The sequence below is a fragment of the Alternaria burnsii genome, assembly GCF_013036055.1.
Source record: "Alternaria burnsii strain CBS107.38 chromosome Unknown 730, whole genome shotgun sequence".
Classification (NCBI taxonomy): Eukaryota; Fungi; Ascomycota; class Dothideomycetes; order Pleosporales; family Pleosporaceae; genus Alternaria; species Alternaria burnsii.
The window spans coordinates 132,460-157,050 of NW_024066110.1; the positions used below are offsets into that span (position 1 = coordinate 132,460).

The 24,591-nt window shown below is 52.4% G+C and overlaps 8 protein-coding genes across 8 annotated transcripts; 5 read left to right on the forward strand and 3 right to left on the reverse strand.

The window, feature by feature from the left end:
- Positions 1-1,149: 1,149 nt before the first annotated feature.
- GT037_003448 (uncharacterized protein) lies at positions 1,150-2,214 on the reverse strand (the record flags this gene model as incomplete). The annotated part of the gene is made up of 1 exon (XM_038928495.1): positions 1,150-2,214. One exon carries the CDS (start codon positions 2,212-2,214, stop codon positions 1,150-1,152), a length of 1,065 nt encoding a protein of 354 aa, XP_038788202.1.
- A 755-nt stretch (positions 2,215-2,969) lies between these two features.
- On the forward strand, positions 2,970-4,402 carry GT037_003449 (er membrane protein; the record flags this gene model as incomplete). The annotated part of the gene is made up of 3 exons (XM_038928496.1): positions 2,970-3,500; positions 3,547-3,735; positions 3,782-4,402. 3 exons carry the CDS (start codon positions 2,970-2,972, stop codon positions 4,400-4,402), a joined length of 1,341 nt encoding a protein of 446 aa, XP_038788203.1.
- A 3,046-nt stretch (positions 4,403-7,448) lies between these two features.
- On the reverse strand, positions 7,449-7,956 carry GT037_003450 (uncharacterized protein; the record flags this gene model as incomplete). The annotated part of the gene is made up of 2 exons (XM_038928497.1): positions 7,449-7,619; positions 7,870-7,956. 2 exons carry the CDS (start codon positions 7,954-7,956, stop codon positions 7,449-7,451), a joined length of 258 nt encoding a protein of 85 aa, XP_038788204.1.
- Positions 7,957-9,046: 1,090 nt separating this feature from the next.
- Positions 9,047-12,930, forward strand: GT037_003451 (uncharacterized protein; the record flags this gene model as incomplete). The annotated part of the gene is made up of 7 exons (XM_038928498.1): positions 9,047-9,670; positions 9,716-9,794; positions 9,844-10,321; positions 10,448-11,311; positions 11,756-12,446; positions 12,508-12,721; positions 12,773-12,930. The coding sequence occupies 7 exons, from the start codon at positions 9,047-9,049 to the stop codon at positions 12,928-12,930; spliced, it is 3,108 nt and encodes a 1,035-aa protein (XP_038788205.1).
- Positions 12,931-13,141: 211 nt separating this feature from the next.
- Positions 13,142-14,591, reverse strand: GT037_003452 (uncharacterized protein; the record flags this gene model as incomplete). The annotated part of the gene is made up of 2 exons (XM_038928499.1): positions 13,142-13,148; positions 13,198-14,591. 2 exons carry the CDS (start codon positions 14,589-14,591, stop codon positions 13,142-13,144), a joined length of 1,401 nt encoding a protein of 466 aa, XP_038788206.1.
- Positions 14,592-16,064: 1,473 nt separating this feature from the next.
- GT037_003453 (polysaccharide lyase family 1 protein) lies at positions 16,065-17,250 on the forward strand (the record flags this gene model as incomplete). Its single annotated transcript, XM_038928500.1, has 2 exons — positions 16,065-16,161; positions 16,211-17,250. 2 exons carry the CDS (start codon positions 16,065-16,067, stop codon positions 17,248-17,250), a joined length of 1,137 nt encoding a protein of 378 aa, XP_038788207.1.
- Positions 17,251-18,127: 877 nt separating this feature from the next.
- On the forward strand, positions 18,128-22,600 carry GT037_003454 (uncharacterized protein; the record flags this gene model as incomplete). Its single annotated transcript, XM_038928501.1, has 7 exons — positions 18,128-18,156; positions 18,204-18,506; positions 18,906-20,683; positions 21,330-21,364; positions 21,763-22,104; positions 22,154-22,408; positions 22,457-22,600. The coding sequence occupies exons 3-7, from the start codon at positions 18,922-18,924 to the stop codon at positions 22,598-22,600; spliced, it is 2,538 nt and encodes an 845-aa protein (XP_038788208.1). The 5' UTR covers positions 18,128-18,156; positions 18,204-18,506; positions 18,906-18,921.
- A 954-nt stretch (positions 22,601-23,554) lies between these two features.
- On the forward strand, positions 23,555-24,585 carry GT037_003455 (uncharacterized protein; the record flags this gene model as incomplete). The annotated part of the gene is made up of 4 exons (XM_038928502.1): positions 23,555-23,903; positions 23,951-24,140; positions 24,190-24,388; positions 24,442-24,585. The coding sequence occupies 4 exons, from the start codon at positions 23,555-23,557 to the stop codon at positions 24,583-24,585; spliced, it is 882 nt and encodes a 293-aa protein (XP_038788209.1).
- Between the last annotated feature and the right edge of the window lie 6 nt (positions 24,586-24,591).

Here is a 24,591-nt window from a genome sequence, read left to right on the forward strand (position 1 = left end):
TGCGTTGTCGCTGCAATGTTACGTGTCGCAGCAATTCGAAAGTCGTGGTTCGACGGTATAGGTCGATGGGCTGCGATAGCTTTTGAGTGGGTTATGAGTGGATTGTAGAGTGTGAAGGGTGCAAAAGGTTTGGAGATGGGTGGGCAAAGGCCGAAAAGCAAGCCGTGCGCTGGCGATAAACGATCGTCGGGGAAAGCGGGAAGTGCTCAACGCTTTTCACCGCTCGAGCCTTGTTTCTCTGATTCTCCGTAAAGCCGTCTCGGGATGATGTGCGGTGTGAAAAGCTGGAGAAATAATGCGCTGTCACAAAGAAAAAAGCAAGGGTCTCATGGTTGTTTGATTTGTTGACAGGAAAGCAATATGAAACGAGGGTACGAGAGCCTTCTATCCGAAGTCACTCTTTCGGATCTACAAATTCTTGCCACGGACAGCCGCCTTTCAACTTTTCTGACCAATCATAGTCGAGGCGCTGACAACCGCGGGCTCGAGTCGTGTGCTTCCCTCAGCGGCGTCTGGGCCAGTCATCCCGACTCTCTCCGTATGACGTCTTATACCCGAATCGGCCAGGTTTCGTTGGTGGACTTGATCTAGCCTTGACGCAGGGCGTGGGGTACCTGAAGCTTGCACTGAAGATCTGATTATGTATCTGGCTCGCGCAACAAGCTAATAATCAGGGTCTTCCGGCTGTCGTGTGCGCGAGGCTGTCATTGGCGTGCAACGATGATCTCCGACGTCGAGGGCTTCAAACATGCCTGAGTTCCATGGGCCCGTGCCATTGGTGCATTAACGATACCATTACTGGTCAATGACGAGGTGAACAGTTCGAGAAGTTTGCTTGGATTGTTGACCTTCACGCGCTCGCCATGATGGGCTTCTCGAAGCGATGTGATACAAAGGACTATGAAGACCCAAAGGCTGGTGAAGAAACCGATCTAAGAGACCTCACAAGGAAATTACGCCAAACCAAGCCGTCTGCCAAAGGCTGATCATGTATTTCATGATTCTTCCAACCAAGTCTATCGTTGGTATCATAACTTTTCGTATGAAGCGCCAGAACGCCGACCATGTATATGCAAAGTGAAGAGCAGCTTTCGTCGCTCTATGCCATACACTCAAACCAAAGTGTTAATATCACTCCTTCACAGTTACCTACAGTTCCAGGGCCTTCTTTGCCATGGCGAGCGCACCATCGAACGACTTGTTTCCTCCGATGAAACCAGCAGCGTGGACAAAGACACAACCTGGAATACCAGAGACCTGGTCGAGCTGCTCATCACGAACACCCTTCCATGCATCTGGAAGATCCTTGCGGTTCTCGAAGCCGCCATTCTCCTTGCTGACGGCACGAATACGCCACTTGCCCTCGGGCTGGTCCTCAGGGAAGAGGACATATAGGACCTGGGGTGCGACACCCTGTGGCTGCTGAGTCTCCTTCTCGAAGTTGTAGAGATGGTCGGCCCATGGCATGCCTTCGGGGAGGACCAAGATGCGTCCCTGGGGGTCGTACTGGAGACGAGCGTCGTACGCCTGCTTGACCTGGTGACGAGCAGGGAGCCACGACCGAGCGCGGTCGACGAGCTCCCAGCGGAATTGTTCCCCAACGAACTGAGAGGCTCTGTTGAAGCGCTGGTCCTCCTCCATTTGTTTGGCCTCTGCTGTCTTGGTCTCGTCTGAAGTGGGAGATTTGGGGCCATAGTTGTAGCGGTTGACTACACTGGCGATGCTGAAGCCGCGGTCCTCGAACTTCTTCTGCAGTCCCGCCTTGTCGAGATCACTGGGCGCAATGACGTTGATGCCGTTGTCGTTGGCGTCGAAGGCCTCTATGAAGTCGGTGTAGATCTTCTCGTACAAAAGGTCGCGGTCAGCGCCCTCAAGACCAGTGACAGCTGTGATGATGTCCTTTCCATAGTGCATGTATACAAGTCCAGCAGAGGAGAGCTTGGTGGTGTGGCCGGGGAAGACGACCTCGAAGCCGCGCTGGTGGTGATCGTAGCGCTTCTTGTCGTCTTCGTACTCGCCGCCTACGTCGACAACGGTATGGCACTCGGCGAGGACGGCAGGGTCACGGGTGCGGACCAGCTGGGCATCGCGGTAGGTGGGCAGCTCCTTGAGCATGGAAACGGCAAGGGCCTCGTCTGCGTGGAAGTGGCCATTGTGCGTGCCAATGACAGGCACGTCGGTCTTGAGCTTCTTGGTGGGGCTTTCGGCGGACATTGTACGTGTGAAGGTTGTGAAGAAGTGCTGCCTGACTACGTTGTGGGAATTCCAAATGTTATGCGTAGGCCGTGCAAACAAAGGTTGTAGTTTGAACATGCAATTGCTGCTAGTAGAAGTTTCACATACGACGAGCGTCCCACGGCGGGCAGCTTGGCTTGGCACAAGTGTCGGGGCGCGCTAGTGGAGGGGACACAGAAAAGCAAAGCAGCAAGATCGTCACATTCAGAGAGGAAGACGCCATAAGCGTCGTGAAGGTGGGAGAGGACCGACGGCTGGACGACGTCAAGGCCTAGACTCGTGCCATCGCCATCATCGTGCGCTGTTCCAAGATTGCGCACGCGAGCACGCATCCATCCGTAGCCCCAAGTCGTGCCTACTCGCACAGAGCAAGCAATATCAGTATCAGAGTCCCTCGTGCCCCGATTCTTCACCCTGCAGCTAGCTTCCAGCCGGTATCCAGAGCTGCTTCTCCCTCAGACCCGGCCCAGCACTGTGCAGCCGCTCTCCGCGACGCTCGAGCTTCCCACTTAGCGAGATTGACACGTGAAGATAATCGATAGCCAGGGCGTTGCTCGCGAATCTTCAACCACATCTCCCGCACGCCCACTCACACGTCGAGTGACTCCCAGTACCCTCTCCCGCGCTGCCTGCGCGTCCGTCGCGCTTCAAACTCCTCGAATCTCCGCCGCCGCCGCCGCCCACCACAGAGGCCACGCTCGTTGCTGCACGAGCTTGGCGAGGACGGCGTCCGCATGGGCATGTGGGCCACAGCATCACGGGTAGTCTCGTCGACAACCTTCCTCGGCGCCATCATCTTCACCATACCCCTTGCATTCGACATTGGCGGCCGCACCTGTGGACTGGCCTTCTCCCTGTCTCTCAGTGTCTACTACTTTGTCTACTCGACGCTACGACTAGCCACGCCAGACTCTTCGCGCTTCAGATGGTTCCTCTGTAATGTAATAGCGTGGGCACAGTGGCTGGCCATACCTACTCTCTTGATCTGGAGCCTCAACAAGTTCTCCATCGATGCCGACGCCAATTCGGGCTGGGTACAACGCACCTTTGGCGGCAAGCGAGCCGACTTCCAGACGGTGCAAGAATGGATCTTTGGCAGTGAGGGACTGCTGCAGAGTGCCTCGATAGGTGCCTGGGACAAGACTCTGCGCTACAGCACACCCGTCTTCCAGATTGCCGAGGGCTTCTGCAGTCTTTTGGTCATCCAAGCCGCAGGCCAGATAACCAGATGGGTCGTTAACAAGGAACGTGGTGACAGTTGGATGGTATGAACTCCCGCTTCCACTCTTGACAGTAGACTAACAGTTCCAGATCGGCCTTCTCATCACCTCCGCATCCATCATCTCGACCTCAGTCTACTTCCTTTGGCGCATCACTACCTTTCCAGAGATTAGCAACGTCGACGCCATCCTGATCGGGGTCGCCATTACAACCGCCATCTTCCTTGGTGGATGGGGTATCGTCAGTGCTAGAGGCAATCCGGTCGAATCATCGCTTTTGGTAAGTCAAGCACTCCGAAGCTACACCTCATTACTAATGCTTGCAGTTCGCCTATGTTACTCTATGCATCTACCAGATCTTCACCGACTACCAGCCAACACCAGGCTCTGTTGCAGAATCAAGCGCGCCCTCTGACCCTGCCCTGCCGCCGCTGCCACCTATCATTATGGCCTCATACACCACCCTTCTCCATGCACTAGGCTCTTTGCCTACCATCGCCCATACCGGTTTCAACCTCATGGTCGGTGCTGTCATGACTATCACGCCCTCTGTCATCATCTCTCTTGCCTACCGTGTTTTCGTCATGTACGCTGCGGCGCGCATCATTCCTGCCATTCGCGAAAGCGGTGCTCGCGCGCTATCTCAAGAACCAAGCCTCGACGATGACGACGAGACATCAAAGATTCTAGGCTTCTTGACCTGGTTCAGCCCAAGTATCATCATCGCCGTCTACACCAGCCTGCTCATGCAGCACTTCGCCAGCGGAAATGGCGGCGACGGAAGTGCCGTGACGGGTGAGTGGTGGACGAACCAAGGCGGTGACGCTGGAGGTAACTTCTGGAGATGGATCAATCTTGGTATTACAATGGGGCTATACGCCATCGAATTGAAGATCTCGAATGCGGATGACGACGGCAGATTAACAAGTCACTGGAAGACGGATTAGAGCTTGAATAGAAGGAAGATGCAAGCATATCACTCAACCTGCATACATTGGAGCGGAGGGACGCAGGAACCAGCGAGAGAGAAGGTAGCAGAGGTCGAAGCTGCAAATTTGAGGAAGAGGAAAGCATACCAAAGCATATGCACATCCAGAACGATGCACACAGACGAGAACTGTGCCAGGGGAGATTATGATAGGGTTGGAGGATTCACTTCTCTTTTGTCCTTTTACCCTCAAAGTAAACAAGCGCGCATTTTTCTGATACCCCCCAAATTTGGATCTTTGTGGGAAAACGTTATTCGAGTTGTACACTATGCGGACGGCAAGAGAGGAAAGGAAGTGGGAAGTAGCATCGAATGAGAATATCAACTCAGGTTCTTGCATTAGTACAAACTTGAGCGGGTTGTTTTCTTGTCGAGTCGCCGATATGCGTGTGCTATAAGGCTCGTGACTAAGACTCTGATGTTGAGTGATCCACTGGATATCGAAGCGGGGCATACCCTGAAACCGCTATGTTCATTGAACGGACGCCAAGTTGTCTTCGGAGAGTTGTCTACCAAGTCAGCATATGTTTCGATCGATGGAATCAACTGTAGTAAGGTTGCGACTGACAATTTGAGCTTAGGCTGGCATCACAAATTACAAGCGCAGCCAAGATGTAGGAATAATCTTGCTTGAGACTTGATTTAAAAACGGGCTCAACTGGTCTTGATCAAAACTACAGCGAGCCAGATGATACATGAGAGTCGAGTGATGCTGATGTTTGACATTGGTTGAGTCTCAGGTAAGATGACTTGCGATTGGTGCTGTTAAGAATACACCTGATCATAGTTCATGCACTCCAGTAGCGGATTCATCGGCGGCGAAACCTGAACATCAGCCTGGTAACGATTCGGCGCTATTAACGAAATTTAGTTTTTTTTGTCAACGGAGTATCTATCCTGATGTAGCAGGCGTCGGCGAGTGCGATTATGTATACCTCGTACGCTTATGATAAATATAGCCACGTCTCGGGTAGTCATGCTGTTCTAAGGGGATCCCCGAGCAATATTATATGCCAAGTACGTCACCTTGGGTCTTTTCACTGGGGCAAAATGTCACATGCTGAAAAATGCAACCTTGGAGTAGCACTCTGGGAACGCAGTATGACGACGATACAGCGATCGATGCCAGAAAAGTACATAGGTGTAGTCGGGAGACCTCTGCTTCTTGATTGGGCGATCGGATGGCGGCGAGATCTCACAGGGAGCTTATGCAGATTCGTCACACCGCGTATCGCTTGGGTGAGGATACGGCCCAAAGAGACCGGCAGTTGTATGTATACGCAGTTTGTGAAACCTTAAGCGCTTCGGTAAGCGCTTACTCTTCCACGTTAAGCAATGCATACGATGATGACGTTTCGTCCCAGTGAGCAATGCGGTTCATGTTCAGATCCTGTTCATCGGTGGAGGAAGATGGTGTTGTACCAACTGAGGAGCCAGAGTGAATGCTGCAGCAATCCCAGATTAGAAGCGCGTATACCGACGGTTCGGTAAATGCGGCACGGGCAGGGCGTAAATCACCCCTTACATATATCGACAAGATCTTGTCTCCCTCGGGACGCGCTTCTCAGCTGTCGGGCGTAAAGACTGGAAGGGTTCGTATGGTTGCGAAAGGGCGGACTTCGGAGCAATTGTGTTGTAGCTAGCGCGCCATCCTGCAATCAGCATCAAGTACAATACACCAGTAATATTCCGAGTGTCTTTGTCATTCTGCTAGAGACGCAGGTTTTTACAGTCAGCCATTGTCTAATGCGAGAGACGCGGAATCCATTGAAGCGAACCGTCGGTACCAAATTGTCGGGAGACTGTTCATCAGTAGTTCACCAGCAGTTCCCTTGCTAACACATCGAAATTTTGATCGATCCCAAGAATCTTACGCCGGGAAGGTGCGTTGGTAATCCGTCTCGACTCTGAATCCTGCCAACGCCGCACACGTAACCGGAGATGAATGCAGACTGTGCCGCAGCCCGGCATCGTCTCAACCCGTTTGGTGCTGGCCGAATGGGCTGAATTTGGGAAGAGTATCGTTGGTACACTCAATGTCCAAGATCTCAACAGAATGACAGCATAGGATGCACAGGAATTCATAGTAGAAGATTTGTTACGATCGTAAGGTCGCCAAGTTCGAGTACAGCACGCTGCACTGGGATCTGGACCAAATCTGACTAATGCCGCAACAGACTGCCGACGAGCAATCCTTCAGGTTCTGTCGGTGTGACCCGCATTAATGAAATGCCGAATCTCGTCGCCAAGAGGAGTGCGAATGTCGCGGTGAGCATTTTCAAGCCAGTGCATGTTCCCGTAGGATTTGGAGATGTGTAAGCGCGACCAGATCCAAAGCCTCGAAGTTTCAGGAAACACATCAATTGCGAGACTGGGTACGTGTTCTGAATAAAGCCCAAACAGAAGCGGACGTTAGACGCGTCGTCTTGGACACGGAATGTGTTGCTCCACAATCAATATGACAGAATAATCGAGATTGAGCACGGAGGTAGGCGGCGCATGTGGACGTTGGTGACAAGCGCGCTGTTCCGCGCTTCCCGTTCGCTACTCGAGTCATATGGCGGAAGGATGAGGCGAGGCTCAGAACAGAGTAGACGTCAGCTGACTGGGCACCAAAGCAAGGGGTGAGCCATTCTGGGCGACCAGAGGATTGGAAATGCAGCGGCACAGTTGCGAGGAAAATGCCGTACGGCGCAGTCCCACGTCTTTTGTCTGATCATTAGCGGGAACGGAACGCGCCGCAAGAACCAGCTCGGCGGACTGTTGGATTTGTGTTCGAAATGCGCACGCATAATATGAACTACATTGCAGTGACCACAACGACAAGTCGCAGCCGACGAACGGCCGCGCTTAACGAGGCGTCATTTGTGTGCAATGCGTGGCGAAACTAAAGAGGTGCTATTGGCTGACGTACAAGGGTTGGTTAGACGCATGACCGATCGTCGAGCAACGCCTGAGAGTCAGACAGATACAACATACGACGGGTAAGTTGCTCACTTGCCACATTAGCCGAGGAGAAGCATCGCGGCTCTCCAAGTAGTGGAGGAGGTTTGACCAATTTGAGCGTGCGGGTTCCTGGCGAGCAAAAAGTTTGCACGCGAAGCGCCCGTAGATGAAGGTGTACGAGCCGGGCCGGGCAGCCAACCATGGAGGGCGTCACGCAGTGGATAGCCGCACTCGCAACATGGCCATGGATCGAGGCAGCAGCATCAGGCCCAGAGCAGTGCCGCAAGCGAGCATATTGATGATGCTAAGGGCATAAGACGGGTGGGCGTGGTGGGCGTGGTGTGCGGCGTGGATCTTGATAAATGAAACACGGCGAGACCCATGAGCGCCTTCTTGTTTGGTGCTGGCTTTGAAACCGGCGCAGGCAGGCCTCTGAGCAGGCGGTTAGGAGGAGGCAGTGCCGAAGGGCCATGACGGCACCCCTTGATGGAAGCGCGCGGGAGGCTGGGCGATACGCAGCGCGGTGAGCGGTGGTGGTGAGTGAGTGTGGTGATTCGCAGCAGCCATGGCTGGCTTTGGGCGATGGTTAGAGATGCGTGTTGCGTGTCAGAGGGGGTTTGTCTGGCGGGCTTGATGCCGCGGTTGGGTGGATGTGTATGGTGAGGGAGGGCGTGCAGCGCGGCTACTGCGTTTGGCGATGGAGCAGGTGGATAAGCTAAGGTTGGGCCAGCGCCAATAACAACGATACAGCACTTTAATGTGGTGTTTCCGCGTTGGCTTGCATCCTTCTAACGATTTCTGGTCGATCAACCTCGCATGCCAGCACGCCGGGAGCGCTCGTCGCACGCAGTCGTCTGTGCCATCCTGGAGGCCTCTCCGCCCACTCTACCCTCCTCTACACCCAGAAAACGGCTGTAGGGCTGTAGACGCGACTTTTCCGCCCAAAAAACGTGGCAGCGGTCAAAATGCAGGGTCTATTATGTAGATAGTCGAAGGAACCGCGTCTGTGGTCCTTCTACGAGGTGTTCGGTGATGGTTCTGTCGCAGCTCGGGTGGGACAGATAAACGCGGGGGGCAGGGGCCGCCTGCAGCTCGGGCCAATGAGGAAGGAACGACATGGGTGCCTGCCCGGGATGTGTAGAGCCCATGTGTGCGCCAGCAGAAGGAGCGAACAGCCGCCCTCCGTTGAATCCTGTTGCTCACCCGTGGCCAGCGTCTGGCGTCGTCGGGTCGCCCCTCCCACATTCGTCGCGCCATATACAGTCTTCCCGCCATATACAGTCCCCGCCGTGGAGAGGCGGCTTCGCTGGCATCGCATCATCGCCCGACAACACCACGACACGCCCGTGCTCGCCAGGAACCTCCTTCCACCACTACAACACCTCAGAGCACAGACTCCGCTCTGGCCACACGTCCTCGACTCCCGCACGGTACCTGACCTGACCGTTGAACTCATCTTGCTTCGACTACGCTACAGTGTAACCACCGACTTCATCCCCGACATCTTTCACTGCACACTTGCATCCACCTTCACCAAGCCCATCAAAACTGCCCGGCAAGATTATGGTGGCTGGACATCCTGCCCACACTCCACCGTAGATTCGACTTGATTCCGTGAACCATCCATCCATCCAGCCTCTGATATCCCGCCTTGGACATGTCGACCGTACTGCATATGCCCGCATTTAATTCCGCTCCCCATGGCCCCGCCTTCACGTCCGTCAATGGTCGGTTGTCTCTAAGTCCACCCGACGAGCAAAAGCCACCCGTTGTCACTAAATCTTCTACTTGGAGCCCTACCTCTCCAGACCCTGAGCACAACCGTCACTCTCCAGACAGCGATTCGAGCTCGTCCACTGTTAGCAGTGGAGACAAGTCTCCCAATAGTTCTGACAAGACAAGGTCGTCTCCCGAGAACCCAAACAAGAGGAGGCGTTCTGGATCCGACGAAGGCGCCTACGGTCAGCACAGCCCTGATCAGACGACTGCCGGCCCCAGACAGCTTCCGCCTCCCTACCAGCCTCTGAACCGTAGCACGACCATGAGCATGGAGACCCCTCAATTACCAAGTTTGCCTCCATTAGGTCGTCCAGATGCTGAGCGCCGCTGGCAGACCGAGCCCCGTGAACTACCTCATGCGACTCATCATTTCCAACCCCGTGAGCCACGTCCAACAGAGCCTTCCCGCAACAATGCTTTGTCACCCGAGTCGCGCGACATGATTGAAGAGACTGAATTCACGCGTGCCGGCGTACAAGTCGAGCTCAAGAAGAGGAAACGGGTATGTACCTTTGGCCCACCCCCTCTACTATACTAACTTTTCTAGCAATTTGCCAACCGCACTAAGACTGGTTGTGGAACTTGCAGAAGGAGAAAGAAGAAGTGCGATGAGGCCAAACCAGAGTGTATGTTTGAACATGCGTTCCAAGTCTGACAAAGTCTGACCCTTACCAGGCAATAATTGCACACGAGGCGGTTTCGTTTGTGAGGGCTATGCCAACAAAGTACCTTGGCCAAAGAATGGGCCTGCTAAACCGCCTGCCATACTAGCCAAGGAGAAGTATGCTGCTTATACGTCGTGCCCAACATGTCAAGAAAAGCACACGCCCCACTGTGGGCCACAAAGCAGTGAAACCCCTTACCCACCACCCGAAATGCATCCAGGCAACGGTACCGAGCGCAAGCCTTGGAAGTCATCCTGGAGTGATCCTGCACCTCCACCAGTCCGAGCGGCTTACCAACCGGAGGCCCCGCCGCCCCCGGCACAGTATATGCAGCCTGCGGCAAACCACTATGAGAGACCCTCAACCCACGATCATCAACCGGTATCTCAACAGCAACAGCAGCCTCACCATACCTCTCGTGGCTATCACCATGCTCCACCAAGCACGAATCACCTCGCTATCAACACTGCTGTCCCTGCCACCTCTATGTGAGTATTTCCTATTAGCTGAAAACACGTCGAGTTGAGAGACAAGGCTGCCGACAATGGACCGTATCTGCCATCCGTACTCAAAACACAAACGCACTTGGACTTCACCAGCTTACACATCTGCAGGGTCGCCAAGCCTGTCCAACAGCTACATGTGGCACAGCAGCATCCTCGTCCACCGCCTCCCCCACCGCCAACATCCTTGCCACCGACGCGATCGCCGACGCGCTTTACAGAGTCCTCCTCAATGACCTATAGATCTGAGAAAGACAAGATGCTAGCGGGGGAGCCATTTAACCCCTTTGACAAGACCCTAATGCACGAACGCCATCTTAGCACGCAAGCCCAGTCTATCTTCAACAGCAGCAAGGCAAATCCCTCCAACGTTCTGTCGAGCACAACCGTCGACCACTTTTTCAAGCAGATTCTGAATGCAAGTCGTCATCGCGAAGGAAAGCAAATTGAGATTCACATGGGTCCCAATTGCCATGTCGCTACGCCTTTTGCTTGTGACTACGGTTACCACCTTAGTATGGGCGAAAATGTTGTCATTGGTGCTGACTGCCATCTCCACGACTCTGCAAGGATCTCTATTGGAAGAAACTGTAAGATCGGAGTTCGGGTCACAATACAGACTTTGAAAACACCCACCGATAACAAATCATTGAAAGGGAGCAACGGTACCGAGATCGCGCAAGAAGTACACATTGGGGAAAATGTGTACATTGGCGATAATTGTGTGATCGAGGCAGGAGTTCACATCGGGCCCAATACCATAGTGCGCCCGGGCTCTGTGGTGTCTCGCGTAAGCTCTCAATCCTGCAATGATTTGAATAACCATATACTGACCTTGTATAGTCTTTGCCCCCCAACTGCGTCGCTCATGGAAATCCTGCGATCATCCTACCTAACTGAGATACTCAGTACAACAATCACCTTGTGTTCTCGCAATCTTCCAGAACAATTCGTCATGTACGAGATATTCGCGAAGTATTTCACCTATTTGATATGGGTCTTGCATGTCACATCACGCACCACTGTGTGGTGCAGGAGTTAACGGCGTGTCTACAACCTGGAGGATACCCATTGCTATAGTTTTTTTTTTTTTTGCTTTTGTGGGAAAGAGAGATGCAGATGGTATATAGCTGTACGTTGAGAACGGGTGGTATCTGACTTGTATAGTCTCCTTGTATCTCGGTACCCTGCCTGCTGGACATGGCTGTGCTCTAAAAGCTCAAAAACATAACATCTCCTACAACACTGCTTGAAACTGTCACAAGATTGGAGTTTGTGATGATGAGGCCTACTTCATTTAGGGGGCGGTCCGGATACCCCGCGATGAGCTGCTAGGATACTTTGAGCCTAGCTCGAAGCGTGACTGTGAACGCGGCTACACGTGCGGGATGCGGTCCGTGCAGGAATCTGAGCTTCAAGCCGGGAATGTCAAAATATCCGCGGCGAACAATCAGCGCCGCATATCCCACGTACCCATACCATAATCACAATGCCACCCAAAGCACCCCTCAATTGGGGTCTCTTACCACCATCCTTTCTTCTTCCTTCATCAGCGCGCTCCGTCCTCCAGCAAAATGCGCATCAAATATCCTCAAGACCCGCCATCGCATACACATCGATTCGAACCATAAAATCCACTTTCACGCCCAAACCCGACCGCTTCGCACATCATCCCGCCCGAGAAGCCCTCACCAGCACATCTACCGCAGCGCTCGAGCGAAAAGCCCACAGCACACCCCTGCGAACGGGTCTTCTCGCCCTCAAGAAGGGCATGACATCCATCTACGACCCCGAAACAGGGAAGCGTACAGCATGCACTGTTCTACAACTTGACCGTAATGAAGTGGTTGCGCACAAACGGAGAGACCAGAATGGATACTGGGCGGTGCAGATCGGTGCTGGACAAAAAGAAGCGCGGAATGTCAGCAGGCCCATGTTAGGACATTTTGCGGGTGCGGGCGTGAGTCCTAAGAGATGGGTTGTTGAATTCAAGGTCAGGGACGAGGCAGGGCTCGGCGTTGGTATCGGGGAGATGGTTGGCGCGGGGTGGTTCACAAAGGGACAATGGGTGGATGTCAAGGCGATAAGCAGAGGAATGGGATTCGCTGGTGTGAGTTCAACATGGCATACGAGTTGCAATAGGAACAGGGACTGACAACTGATGTGTTCAGGGTATGAAACGACACGGTTTCGGCGGTCAACCAGCATCCCACGGTCAATCGCTCATGCATCGTGGTATGGGTTCAGCCGGAGGTTCCCAAGGTTCAGGTTCTCGTGTGCTACCTGGCAAGCGTATGCCGGGAAACATGGGCAATGAGAGCGTGACTGTCAAGAACTTGAGGGTATTACAGATCGACGAGCAGAATGGCATTGTTGTTGTCAATGGTAAGAAATACGAAGCGAACCAGTGTAATTGGATACTAACACTGCATGCAGGCTGCGTACCAGGACCGAAGAACCAGATTATCCGCGTTCAAGATGCGAGGGGGAAGCCGTGGCCTGCGGGGCCCATGTCAACCGCAGAACTGAAGCCAACAGAGGTTTTAGCCGAGGCGGGCGTTCCTGATGCCACCGAAGCGACAGCCAGTGCATAGGAACAGAGATGAAGAGACGAAGAAGTGAACATTGTACCATATCAAAGAGACAGGTGGCTCGAACTATCTGGATACGGGCAAAGATTACCATACGATTATGCATACGATATACTTCCGGTTTGATGAAGATGTTAATGCAATGGTAGTGGTACCATCTCACCGCATCTCAGAAAAGAGTGTGAGATGACGATATTATCAAGTTTTTACACTTCTATGTCCTTCACTCAGAACCCGCATCTTCGCCTACTTGCACTTGATCCTGACTACCATCTTCCACGATAAGATGCACCTCCAGCAACACCACTCTCAACCCCTTCACTCGTATACCCTCCTCCATCTCTACTGCGCCAACTATCTTTCTCGCAGATATCACTCTGCCCTCCACCACCCACACTGATTCGATCGTCGTCGCTGTCGCTAGGGAGGTAGTCATCACCCTCTCCTAAACCGTCATCATCACTTTCACTCATATAGCTCCCAATCATCCTTCTATTCCTGGTGTGTTTGTTCCGTCTAGGAGGAGAGGTGGAAGGACTCCTACTCCTTGTGCTCCTTCCAGATGCATATCCATTCCTACTTCTACTTCTGCTCCTGCTTCCCCATGCGCCAGGCATGAGACCATAGTCACTACCGCTCTGCCGCCGCTGCCGCCCAAGTAAAGGTGGCGTAGGTACCGCAGGAGGCGGTGAGGGATAGTCTTCTGAGTCAACGGCTGTGGGTACGCGAGACAAGCGGTCGGAATGTGAGGTACTGGGTCGAGAAGCTATGTCAGAGTATGCAGTGGCGTGAGTATTGTCCCTGCGGTCTGGATATACGGGGCCGGACCGGTTGAAGGAGCGGTCTGCATGTCTTGAAGGATGAGGAGCTGAAAAGGTGCTCGTATACTGGTCTTCAGCGTCTGGGTAGGATGGACCAGGCCGACTAAATTGGGGTTCTAGATTCCTTGAGTGAGATTCATAGCGGTCGCGCTGGTTGTACTCGTCGTACACCCGCTCGGGCCGGTGGTAACGGTCGTTTGCATGGCCCGAACGAGTACGTTGTTCATGGTGTCTTTCTCGGTAATTGTCTCGACTTGGCGCGTAGTAATCCTCAGCATCTCGTCGAAGGCCTGGATATCGCTCGTAAGATTCATCTTGGCGATTTGCTGGACTACTATCGCCGGTACTGTAGGATTCGGTATCGGACCGATCCGCAGTATGAGCGTGGAGCTTGGTGTAGCGATCCAGAAATTGCTTTGCTTCACGATAGTTCTCATGCTCTCGAGGGTTTAAGCTGTGGCTTTGCGTGTGAAGGTCGCTGCTACCCCAGCCTGCCTTGATTTTCTGCGTGTTTCGCCTTTCGTGATGCTGAGCATAATCTGAAGGTGGACTTTCACTGTGATGTCTTGATGAAGAGTCACGGATCGGTGAGGCTTCCCTAAAAGAATTGTCGCTGAACTGGTCGTTGTAGCTTGATGTGCGATCCCTCCATACATCTCTCTTCAGCTCAGGTGAGGCGATGTAATCATCGTCAGACTGGGAATCCTGTGCTATGTAGTCTGAATCTTGAGATCGAGTCCTATGCGGCCGACGAGTCGGTCGCGGTTGGTAGCCCGGACGAGGCTGCGAGAACACGTTTCCATCCCTGCTTCGCCTTGTCTGCGTAGTGTAGTCGTAATCCATGGCCCGATTTACATATTGCTTATAATTAGGAGGGGAATTTCCATAAGATCCACGGCGTGGGGTGATGTAGTCCGAGCTCGAATCGGTGGGCGAGGAGATGCAGTCTGATGAAAGATGGGTATCCTGGTAATCACAAGGAACTTGGCTACTGTATCTCGGTGCTGCACGGTAGGAGTTGCTCTGCCTTTCATAGCTTCGGCTACTCTTGTATGGTTGGCGCCTCATGCTGAGAGTCGCGTGCAGGCCTTGCAGCCCATTGATTAGTCGACGTTGAGCTGTGTAATTGGGTTATGCAATCTGGCAGTGGAGAGACTTGGGCTTCTCAAGTTGCTTCATTTCGTTGTTGTGGCTAGCTATTGGAAAGTAGGCAAAGCGTCATGCACAACCACGTGTTGGTCCTCTAGCCGTGAGTAAAACGCGCTAGTGTCGCCACGACCCCTGCCTCACCGTTTTGTCATCCTATCACGCCTCTCCACCATCCCTCCATCTTCTGCCCGTGCCATTCTGTCTCCCACCACCCGTTCTATACTACGGGAAGTAAACTTAACAACTACAAACTTTACGCCTCAACCTTCCCGACAGCCGTGGGATGGATTGCGTTATTGCGCGTTATATGACAGATGACAGGTGACAGCTAATAGCACTAGCTGGGTACATCACTACTCCAAGCAACGAAATGCGCAACAGCAGCGACGGTATCACTTTGCATTCTTTAATTAACCATCTGTCCCATTCCTGTTCATCGCACTTTCCCTTCAGCCTTGCATTCTCGGTCCAGCCTGTTTTGGAACCTGTAGATTCCACCTATCGGAAAAATGAATCCTATAACATCGCAGAGCACAGCCTCATGAGCCACAAGCCAAGTCTCCTTCCTCCAACAAGGGGCAATCCTCTCATCTTATGTCGGATAAGCTCAATCAAAATGTTTCCAACTATGACCCAGACATGATTTTTGTGGAGCTAGCGGCTGCCCTGTCATGTTGACATGAAACAACAACAGCGGGACTGTCGGGACTAGACTCCTTGGGAAGCTACATCCGCAACGCCATCCTGTTTGCAAACAACGGTCAAGCAACTCTTCCCTGAGCGCATCAACGCCAAACTACGCACTGTTGACCTGTTCATGACTCTCAGTCGGTCGAAGTTACTTTCCGCCCCTTCCAGACGCCGGCGTCCAGCGCCGCGCTCCTGGTAACACCTGGAAATGCCCGACATCTACCGCAGTCGGTGATGAACGGCGCCAAAGGATCCAGGTCGATGCTCGAAAGGAATATATCTCCGTAGAGTGAGTGGGGCGTGGGTTCAAACACCAGCCAAGAATCCTGTCAGATATAAAGATGCGAGATCAGCCACCGGATCTTATCATCCAGCTTCTATCATTATTCACTCAATCTCTCGTTCATCATCTGTCATTCTTTTCAGCAAACTGTGTTTGCTAGCCATTCTTTATCTTCAATCCGATAACCTTTCACTATGAAGTACTCTCTCTTCACCGCCGTTGTTGCGGCTTTCGCATCTGGTGTCAGCGCTGCTGACGCCGTCAAGGGCGCTGCTGAGGGTTTTGCTAAGGGTATATCTTACAACATATCCATTTCTAACTTCAATCTAACATTGTCCAGGTGTCACTGGTGGTGGCAGCGCCAAACCTGTCTACCCCTCCACTACTGCGGAGCTCATCAGCTACCTCGGTGACTCTTCTCCTCGTGTCATTGTCCTCACCAAGACTTTCGACTTCACTGGCACTGAGGGTAAGGCTACCGCTGCTGGTTGCCGCCCATGGGGAACTGGCTCCGCTTGCCAGATCGCCATCAACAAGGACGGCTGGTGCGACAACTACCAGCCTAACGCTCCCAAAGTTAGCAGCATTACCTACGACAAGGCTGGTATGCTCGGAATCACTGTCAAGTCCAACAAGTCTTTGATTGGACAGGGCAGCAAGGGTGTCATCAAGGGCAAGGGTATTCGCATGACTGGCAACGTCAAGAACATCATTGTTCAGAATGTCCGTTTCACTGAGATCAACCCTCAATACGTCTGGGGTGGTGATGCCATCACCGTTGACGGCGCCGACATGATCTGGATCGATCACGTCACCACCGACCTCATCGCCCGCCAACACATTGTTCTCGGTAACGGCGCTTCCGGTCGCGTTTCCATCACCAACAACGAGATCAACGGTGCCACCGCCTGGTCTGCCACCTGCGATGGTCACCACTACTGGGGCATGTACTTCACTGGCAGCTCCGACATGGTCACCCTCAAGGGCAACTACATCCACCACACCTCCGGCCGCTCCCCCAAGGTCGCTGGTAACACCCTTCTCCACGCCGTCAACAACTACTTCTATGCCAACTCCCAGCACGCTTTCGAGGCCGACTCTGGTGCCAAGATCATCGCTGAGGGTAACGTCTTCCAGAACGTCAAGGAGGCTGCTCAGTCTGGTCTCCCAGGCAAGGTTTTCGCTGTTGGCTCCAACGGCTCTGCCTGCAAGTCTGCTATGGGCCGCAACTGCGAGCCCAACGCTTACGGCAGCTCTGGCACCATGACTGGCTCTGACACCAGCATCATTGCCGGCATGAAGGGCAAGAACATTGCCGCTGCCGGTACTGCTGCCAGCGCCAAGAACGTCCAGCAGACCGCTGGTTACGGAAAGATCTAAGCGACTCTGATGGAGTCAGCTATCGCTTAGAGGAGAGTAACTTCATCTGTTCTTGTATATACATTCTATTACTTCGTACATATTCCGTTTAAATTGGAGATTTTTTGTTGTCCTCCATTGAAAACCTCCCTGTCCCTGAATTTCTAGTGTTCTAGTTCGTTACTATGATGAGTGTTGAGATCTTCTCTTGATGCTGCCCTATGAGCAACCGTTCATTTGCGCTACCTTTTTCGATAACTCCATCTTTTTATCATCTTGTCTACCGATAACGCCAATCGAAATACGTTGTGTGCGCCAAAGGGAGCTTCAAGCGTAAGAGAAAGGGTGAGTAGTAGAAACAATGACGTAATACGGTACACAGCGGAGCTTCATATTTACCTACCCGCTTAGACGCTCTGATACGACATTTTATAAGGGAAAAAGTACTCAAAGACACACAAATTGAGAAAAGAATACTGATGAGTAGAGTCTGAAATGACACATGTCATTACTATTTTACCTTGTAGGATATGTATGGCTAAGAGGCTGGAGAGGAGAAAGCGATACGAGTCCAAAGATATTTTCCGAATATTCCGCATCCGCGAACTTGGCTACGTTGAACTAGCCAGAAAACAATAGAAGTTGACGCAGACATTATGGTAGCTAGTCCGTGGCCCGTCATGTTGATATGAGCAGGAGACCTGCGCTTTCCATATCATAATCGGTGCTGTTCGAAGTTAATATAAAATGTGCACGTGGCGAGTGTGTTGCCTGGCGGCGCTACTACGGTCCGCTATTTGGGGTATTCAATCTCTCTTCCTGCATCTGGATGCATCTCACCTCTGTCTATCACATTCCGGGTACCCCCACTATTCGACATAGGCTCAAACGCACCAACATGGTGACCGAACGAGACTGCGATTCAATGTAAGCTATTTCGACCACTATTATCGACTCACTAACATCGACCCAAGTGCTGCGCAAAACCAGATCTCCTCCCCACTGCTTCGCCTACCAGCAGAACTTAGAGACCGCATATACAAAAAAGTTTTCGCTCCACGGATTGCACGTGTCGTCCCTCGATCGGTCATCAAGGGTTACACGACATGGCCCTTCACGGCCCTTCATGTCTGTCGTCAAGTCCGGCACGAAGCCAAGCCGATCATGTTTGCTAGTATCACCTTCGACTTTCGGGCACTCGAACCAATTGTCGATCCCGCCGCAATTCTTACACTGGGATCCTTTGAGGCCATTGTAGTGGGATCAAACTTGGTCTGGTACGTTTCAAATGCGATGGGGTACAGCGGGGGTTATCCGGAGCGCTTTAAATCACTGCAGAAAGTTTATTGGGGCACTCTTCAATCCCCAATTAAGTTATTCTGGAGGCGCGGATCGGGTGGCGTTGTCACTCTGTAATCTTTCTACAGAGAAGGCATCCAACTGAGACAAATTTCTCGCCACTGCGGGATGAAACCTCAGCTCAGATGTTCAGGAATTATGAGGGATGTAAAAAGCCAGGTTCATATGCCGGTCCTGCTTCAACGGTAGTTGATTTGTTCGGACAATAGCCGGCGCATTAATATCAATGACCATATGCGGTAGTAATAAGTTGCAATGAGTATGTGGGGCTCCAGGATATAACTCAACCCTCATTTTCGCGTGTAACGCCGCAACAGAACACGCAAAACTGTAATGCTCGTCATGTTGTTCTCTATCTTTCTATGTCTCTTCTTCCTTCTTAGTGCAGTCTTCGTTGATGCAGCGCTCGATGTAAGTACCCTCGCTCGCGAAGTAGTGCGCGTCGAATCGGTGCGACAAGTCAAAGACCTCCAAAGGCAGTTGTGCCACTTCGCACAGTATGGGCAATGGAATAGCATCTCTCAACTTTTCAGTATCAACAGCACCCTCATCTGGGGCAACGTGACCGCTCATGGTCCGGCGTCAATCGAAACATGGCTGCGCAACGATTCTGGTGACATGAACGGCTTGGTTTCTGGGTCTCTCAGTACAATGATCGTCGAGACCCCTGTGGTTAGCTTGAGCATTGACGGAAAGCGCGCGAAAGGACGCTGGAACGGCATCTGGTTCCAGGGCGACGGCAAGGGTGGAACGCGAATCCAGGGCGGAGTATACGAAAACGAATACATCTTGATGGAAAATCGGTGGCATATATCGTTGCTACACTACTACGACATGTACAAGGGTGATTACGAAAACGGTTGGCATAATGTTAATGGCAAGGGCATCTCGATAGTTCCGTATCATTTCACAGCCGAAGGGTCTGGACTACCGATACCGCCGGCAGTGGGAGACCCTGAACCGTACAATGGGACCATCGAGCGACTAGGAGCTAGGATCCAGAGGCTGAACGATGAAGACGATGTTCGGAACTTGATGCATGCCCATGGCTACTACGTTGATCGAAGGATGTGGTCAGATGTCGTAGATTTGCATACTGCAAATACGACTGTACGCATTGGCAATGAAACTGCACTAAGAGGTAAGGCTGGCGTCAGGCAATTCCTCAAACGCATGGGTCCAGAGGGCTTGACGCAAGGGATCAACAACGATCATCCAATCTTCGACATGATTGTTGAAGTGGCAGAAAACGGTAGAGAGGCTACAGCTCGTGGTACCGAAATTGCCATGCTGGGTGATGTCAACCGCCAGGTTGCCTCATGGGAATTTAATGTCTTCAGGAACCGGTTTGTGAAAGAGGATGGGGTTTGGAAGGTCCAGGATATTGTGGTGGCGCCACAGATCGTTGCTGATTACTACATCGGGTGGGGACAAGGTGGATTGAAGCCCTCAGATGCAGTTATCCCGCCATTCTCGAATGTCACTAGTAGTCCTGTGGCAGAAGGGAGTACGACACGTTCGACAAATGTGACAGTCAACGACCTTAAGCGCCGCCTCCAACGTAGTGCAGCCTTTGACGGTACTGAGAACGTGTCAAATTCTTACGGCTATTACGCCGACGATATCCTAGGGGAGCAGCTGGGCGAGCTGTTCGCGAAGAATGGACACAAAGCATCGCCATTCGCAGGATTTTTTCATACCCCCGAACGAATAACTGGAGCAATGAAGGCATCGTATGGTACGAACCGTTCGGCACTCCGATCTAGCATATCTTTCCACTGGCGTCCGCAGCCTGTCATCATCGTCTCAGAAGATGGCCGATCGGCAAGCCTGCGAGCGAGATTGTTGCAGCCTTCGACGTCCGTCAACAAAGCGGGCAGCTTCAATTCTGCCATATACCAGGACCAAATCGTTTCTGAAAATGGAAAGTGGAAATTTTGGAGTGTCACAATAGACGAGTTCTACTGGCAGTCGTCGTCCTGGAAAAGTGGATGGAGCATGGCGACTCAACAGAATTCAACCCAACCCGATCCTCCTGCATGGACGAGGAGGTATCCACCTGACCTCACCATAGCAGATGTCGGAGACAGGGAGAGTACGTTTCGCGGTGGAAGTGGCCGATTCATCCAGTGGCCTGAGATTCAAAGAATGTGGTTTGGGTATCGGAACTCCGTCAGCGGGCGGAAGCCTGAGTGGTACTGGCCTGGCTGTGTTCCATGTGGAGTTCGGCCAGACTGGTCACTGGAGGCAAATGGATGGCAGGAGCCGTGAGCTGCTGGCCCAATGTAGGAGCTAAGTGCACAAGTCCTATTCATGTGTTGTCAAAAAAAAAAACGAAAGCGATAAGATGATACCAACCTGTGTTGGTTCTTTGATGCAGTGCCGCTTTAGGATGGTGCGAAGCAGCGCCTTACCTGCTACCTAACCAGCAATGTGAACGCTGTACGAGGCTGGCAGTACCAGCCACCCCAGTTTCCCCGCTTTGTACCTGCGTTTTGCGTCGAACCCGAAATGATGATGTATGCTTGCAACAGGTATGGTGTCGGGTTCGACGGCAAGTCGACAAGTAGGTAAGTCTTGGCAATACCATCCACAGATGCCGGCTGCTTCCTCACAGGGGCCTGATGACGTTCTTCAACCCCAACTAGAGCTATGACATTCAAACGTTGCCAATCAAAACCAGATCTTCTTTACGCCCAGCTAGGCGACCAGCGAAACAAACATCAAGCGCGATTTTCCAGTCGACGAAGGCCTCGGAGTCGCTGCCGTTTATGCGGTGAAGCCCGCGGCGCGTGGCTGACACGCTACCCATCTAGGTCGGTACGGCAAAGACATCAGGCATCTCACAGCGCAGACAGCGCGGGTGTCTGAATGAAACTCCACGATACGAGGGACTCTCATCGCATTCAGTCGTCAAAGTGACGGGTCTATGGTGCGGATCAAGCGTAGCGTAGCCTAATGATGTCTGACATGGCAGAGGATCGTAGAGGCGGGTCATGATGCGCGCCGAGACCCGCACAAGCTTTTAGACATCCGCCTGGTAGTTGGAACGGCGCAGCAGGAAACGGACGAGCGTCGCGCCTTATTTTAGGTAGGCCATGCCCATGTACTTGCGGGCTGCTATTCCGCTTTTTGGAATCTGGCCATCACTTGCGACGTCCTGCCACAGTGTAGGACCGACCCCTGAACGTCAACATGCTTCAATACGACAAGATTTTGAAATTCGCCCTGGTGCCGTCAATTATCTTCTTCCTCATATCCCTCGTCTCGGTGGCATTGACGACGCATTACTGGATCCTTACAGATTGGGTCATACCACGCGGTCTCAAAGTAGTAACAAGCAATTTCAACGACCGACTGCAACAGTACGAGACAGACGACACAATCGTTTACTTCAAGGAGTCCTCGACAGACGCGACTATCGTTTCTGGATGTCTGAACTTGACGGCGGCTGTTGTAGCTCTTATTGCCTGGAGTACGTTGCGCAAACCAGATATGGACTCGCAGTACAACATTGTACGTATCTTTGAGGTCGATTTGATTAGACAAGACTGACCACCTTCAGAGCACACGTCGCTTTTGGATGCTTAGTATTATTGTTACCACTCTTGCTGGATCTGCGACTGCTCTTTCAGCCGTCGTGCTTCACTATACCGAACGAGGCGACGACCAGTGGGGCTGCAGTTCCGAGCGATTGATGATGAGCGGCAAACTGAACACGAATCAGTACTGTACACGCGAGATGGCAGCTTGCAACTATCAACCAGGCTTCGTGCCAAGGGGAGACCGCGAGAATACCAGCATAGCTTGCACCGAAGCGGTCAGTCGCTCGTGCCATGTCGCAGATCACCCACTGACATATTATCAGGTAACTGTGAAATGGTTGCAGATCGTCATGATCGTGAATGCTCTGATAATACTGGTGATGTTCTCTCTCCAAGCACGTCTCCGAAGAAAGTCACGAGAAGCACGATTGAACGAACCGGTACCGGAGGAAAAGACGGCACCCTGATGATGGCGGCATCCTTATGCGATACGATATTTACGACATACTCACGAACTTTTACGACACACTCCTTTCACGAATTCAGTCAACTCAAAGCATTGCATTATCATCGGAGTTTGGGCTGCAGCCAGGAACACTTTCTTGTAATTGACAATAATGATTGCCAGGCTGAGTCATGGTCATAAACCTTGGAAGTAAGAGCGGGAGCGATTTCATAGGCAACAGTTAACGCGCCTCATATCAAACGGTTCTCGATGTCTCGCGCATAGTTCATTGCTTGACAAATTTCCAGCTATAGTGCTCTATTTCCATTCCAGATGCAACTGGTCATTCCAGCATCCGTGTTTCTTTTCGACGACCGGCTCGCTGCGGATGGGGCGTCATAGCGGCTGCAACACTAATATCAGTAGAACATCTGACTGCTGCTAGTCCAACAACTAGCGTTGGACGGACAGAACAGTCGGCATGTGTTCTTTAGCGTCCTGCGACGTCAGCGCTCGAAGCGGAAGTTCGAGTATACAGAAGCTAGTACGCTTTGGGCTGTGTACTACGAACATGCAGCCTGAAGGTATACGCTGCAATCAGAGTTATCATGCTGGAAACTAATAACTATTGTATATGCCTAGGGCCTATTTTGTGCCGAAGACAGCCCTGAGAGTGCGGCATGTGCAGCCTACGTCGTTCACCACGTTTTTGGCCAAATGCGTGTTCAGAATGAAAAAGGGATCTTTCAATAGCGATGGCGAGGAGGAGTAACGTAAAATGAATCCAGGGTGGTAGAACTCAGTGAGGTGAGCAGTGAGGTCGTCGCTGCCTCGTGCCTGCCTCGCCGGCATGAAGCACATGGCTGCTTACGTACTCACACTGCTCCTGCTCACAACAGCAGTTGTTTGTACACAGAGCGCGTCAGGTAGCAACTCTCATTTGCTCTCAATATCTACCGTCACGAACCTCCTCATCATGGCCCCACACCCTCTCTTTCCCAACCTCGAAGCGTCTGTCCTCATGGACAATCGCCCCGTTGTTGAACTGTATGACCATGAAGATGCTAATCTCCAAACCAAGATAGTCTACATCGAGTCTGAAGCAGGCGAGCAGTTCAGTGTCCGCTACTACATCCCCGGTTACCTCTTCGAGCACCATAGCATCAAGGCCATAGTCAGCATCGACGGTGTGGATATGCGCAAATTCATCTTCGAGAAGCGCAACTACGGCTACTACGGTGTCTCGAGGCACATTTATGCCAGCAGCGCAAAAGCAGGCCGTAACTGTATGGGCCAGCGCTTCCGCTTCGCCTCTCTGGATACTCGTGAGTGTAGCTAGTCAGCGTTCCTGCCACATGGCTAACGTGTCTAGACGATGAGAGGAGCGCAATCGAGCACGAGCTCCAGGAGCAACTGGCACACACGGGTACCATCTCCATAGCATTCCACAAAGTCACCAATGTACGCATGGCGGCTGCATGGAAGGATGTCCCGTCAATGTACCAGTACGACAAAGTCCCCGAGAAGGCTTTGAAAGGCTCATCCGTCTCGCACAAGACTACGTACGTATTGCAAAGCTGGCTTCCTGTCATGCGCTAACAATCCTGACAGCCTCGACCCGCCTGAGCGCATCGCACCTGTCAAGTTCATGGAGGCTGACTACGTCGATGGAGAAGGTCGCCCGTTCGCCGTCATTGAGTTCAGATACCGCTCTGCAGCTGCTCTGAAGTCACTCGCCATTCTCCCCCGATCATCGAGTCCAGCACCAGTCAAGGACGTGGTCTCAGAAGAGGAGGTGAATAAAATCTACGTGAGCTTCCTATACCCTCTGTTCTCTAGACAGAAACTTACCGGATACGACAGCTCAAGCAGGAAGAGGCCGAGACACGCAAGCGAGACCGTGCCGATGACGATGGTGATGACGGAGACGTTGAGATGGTGAATGAGAGGCCCGCAAAGCGACGTTGCTTCCCAACCAGCAACGATGAAGTCATCGAGCTGGACTGAGTAGGC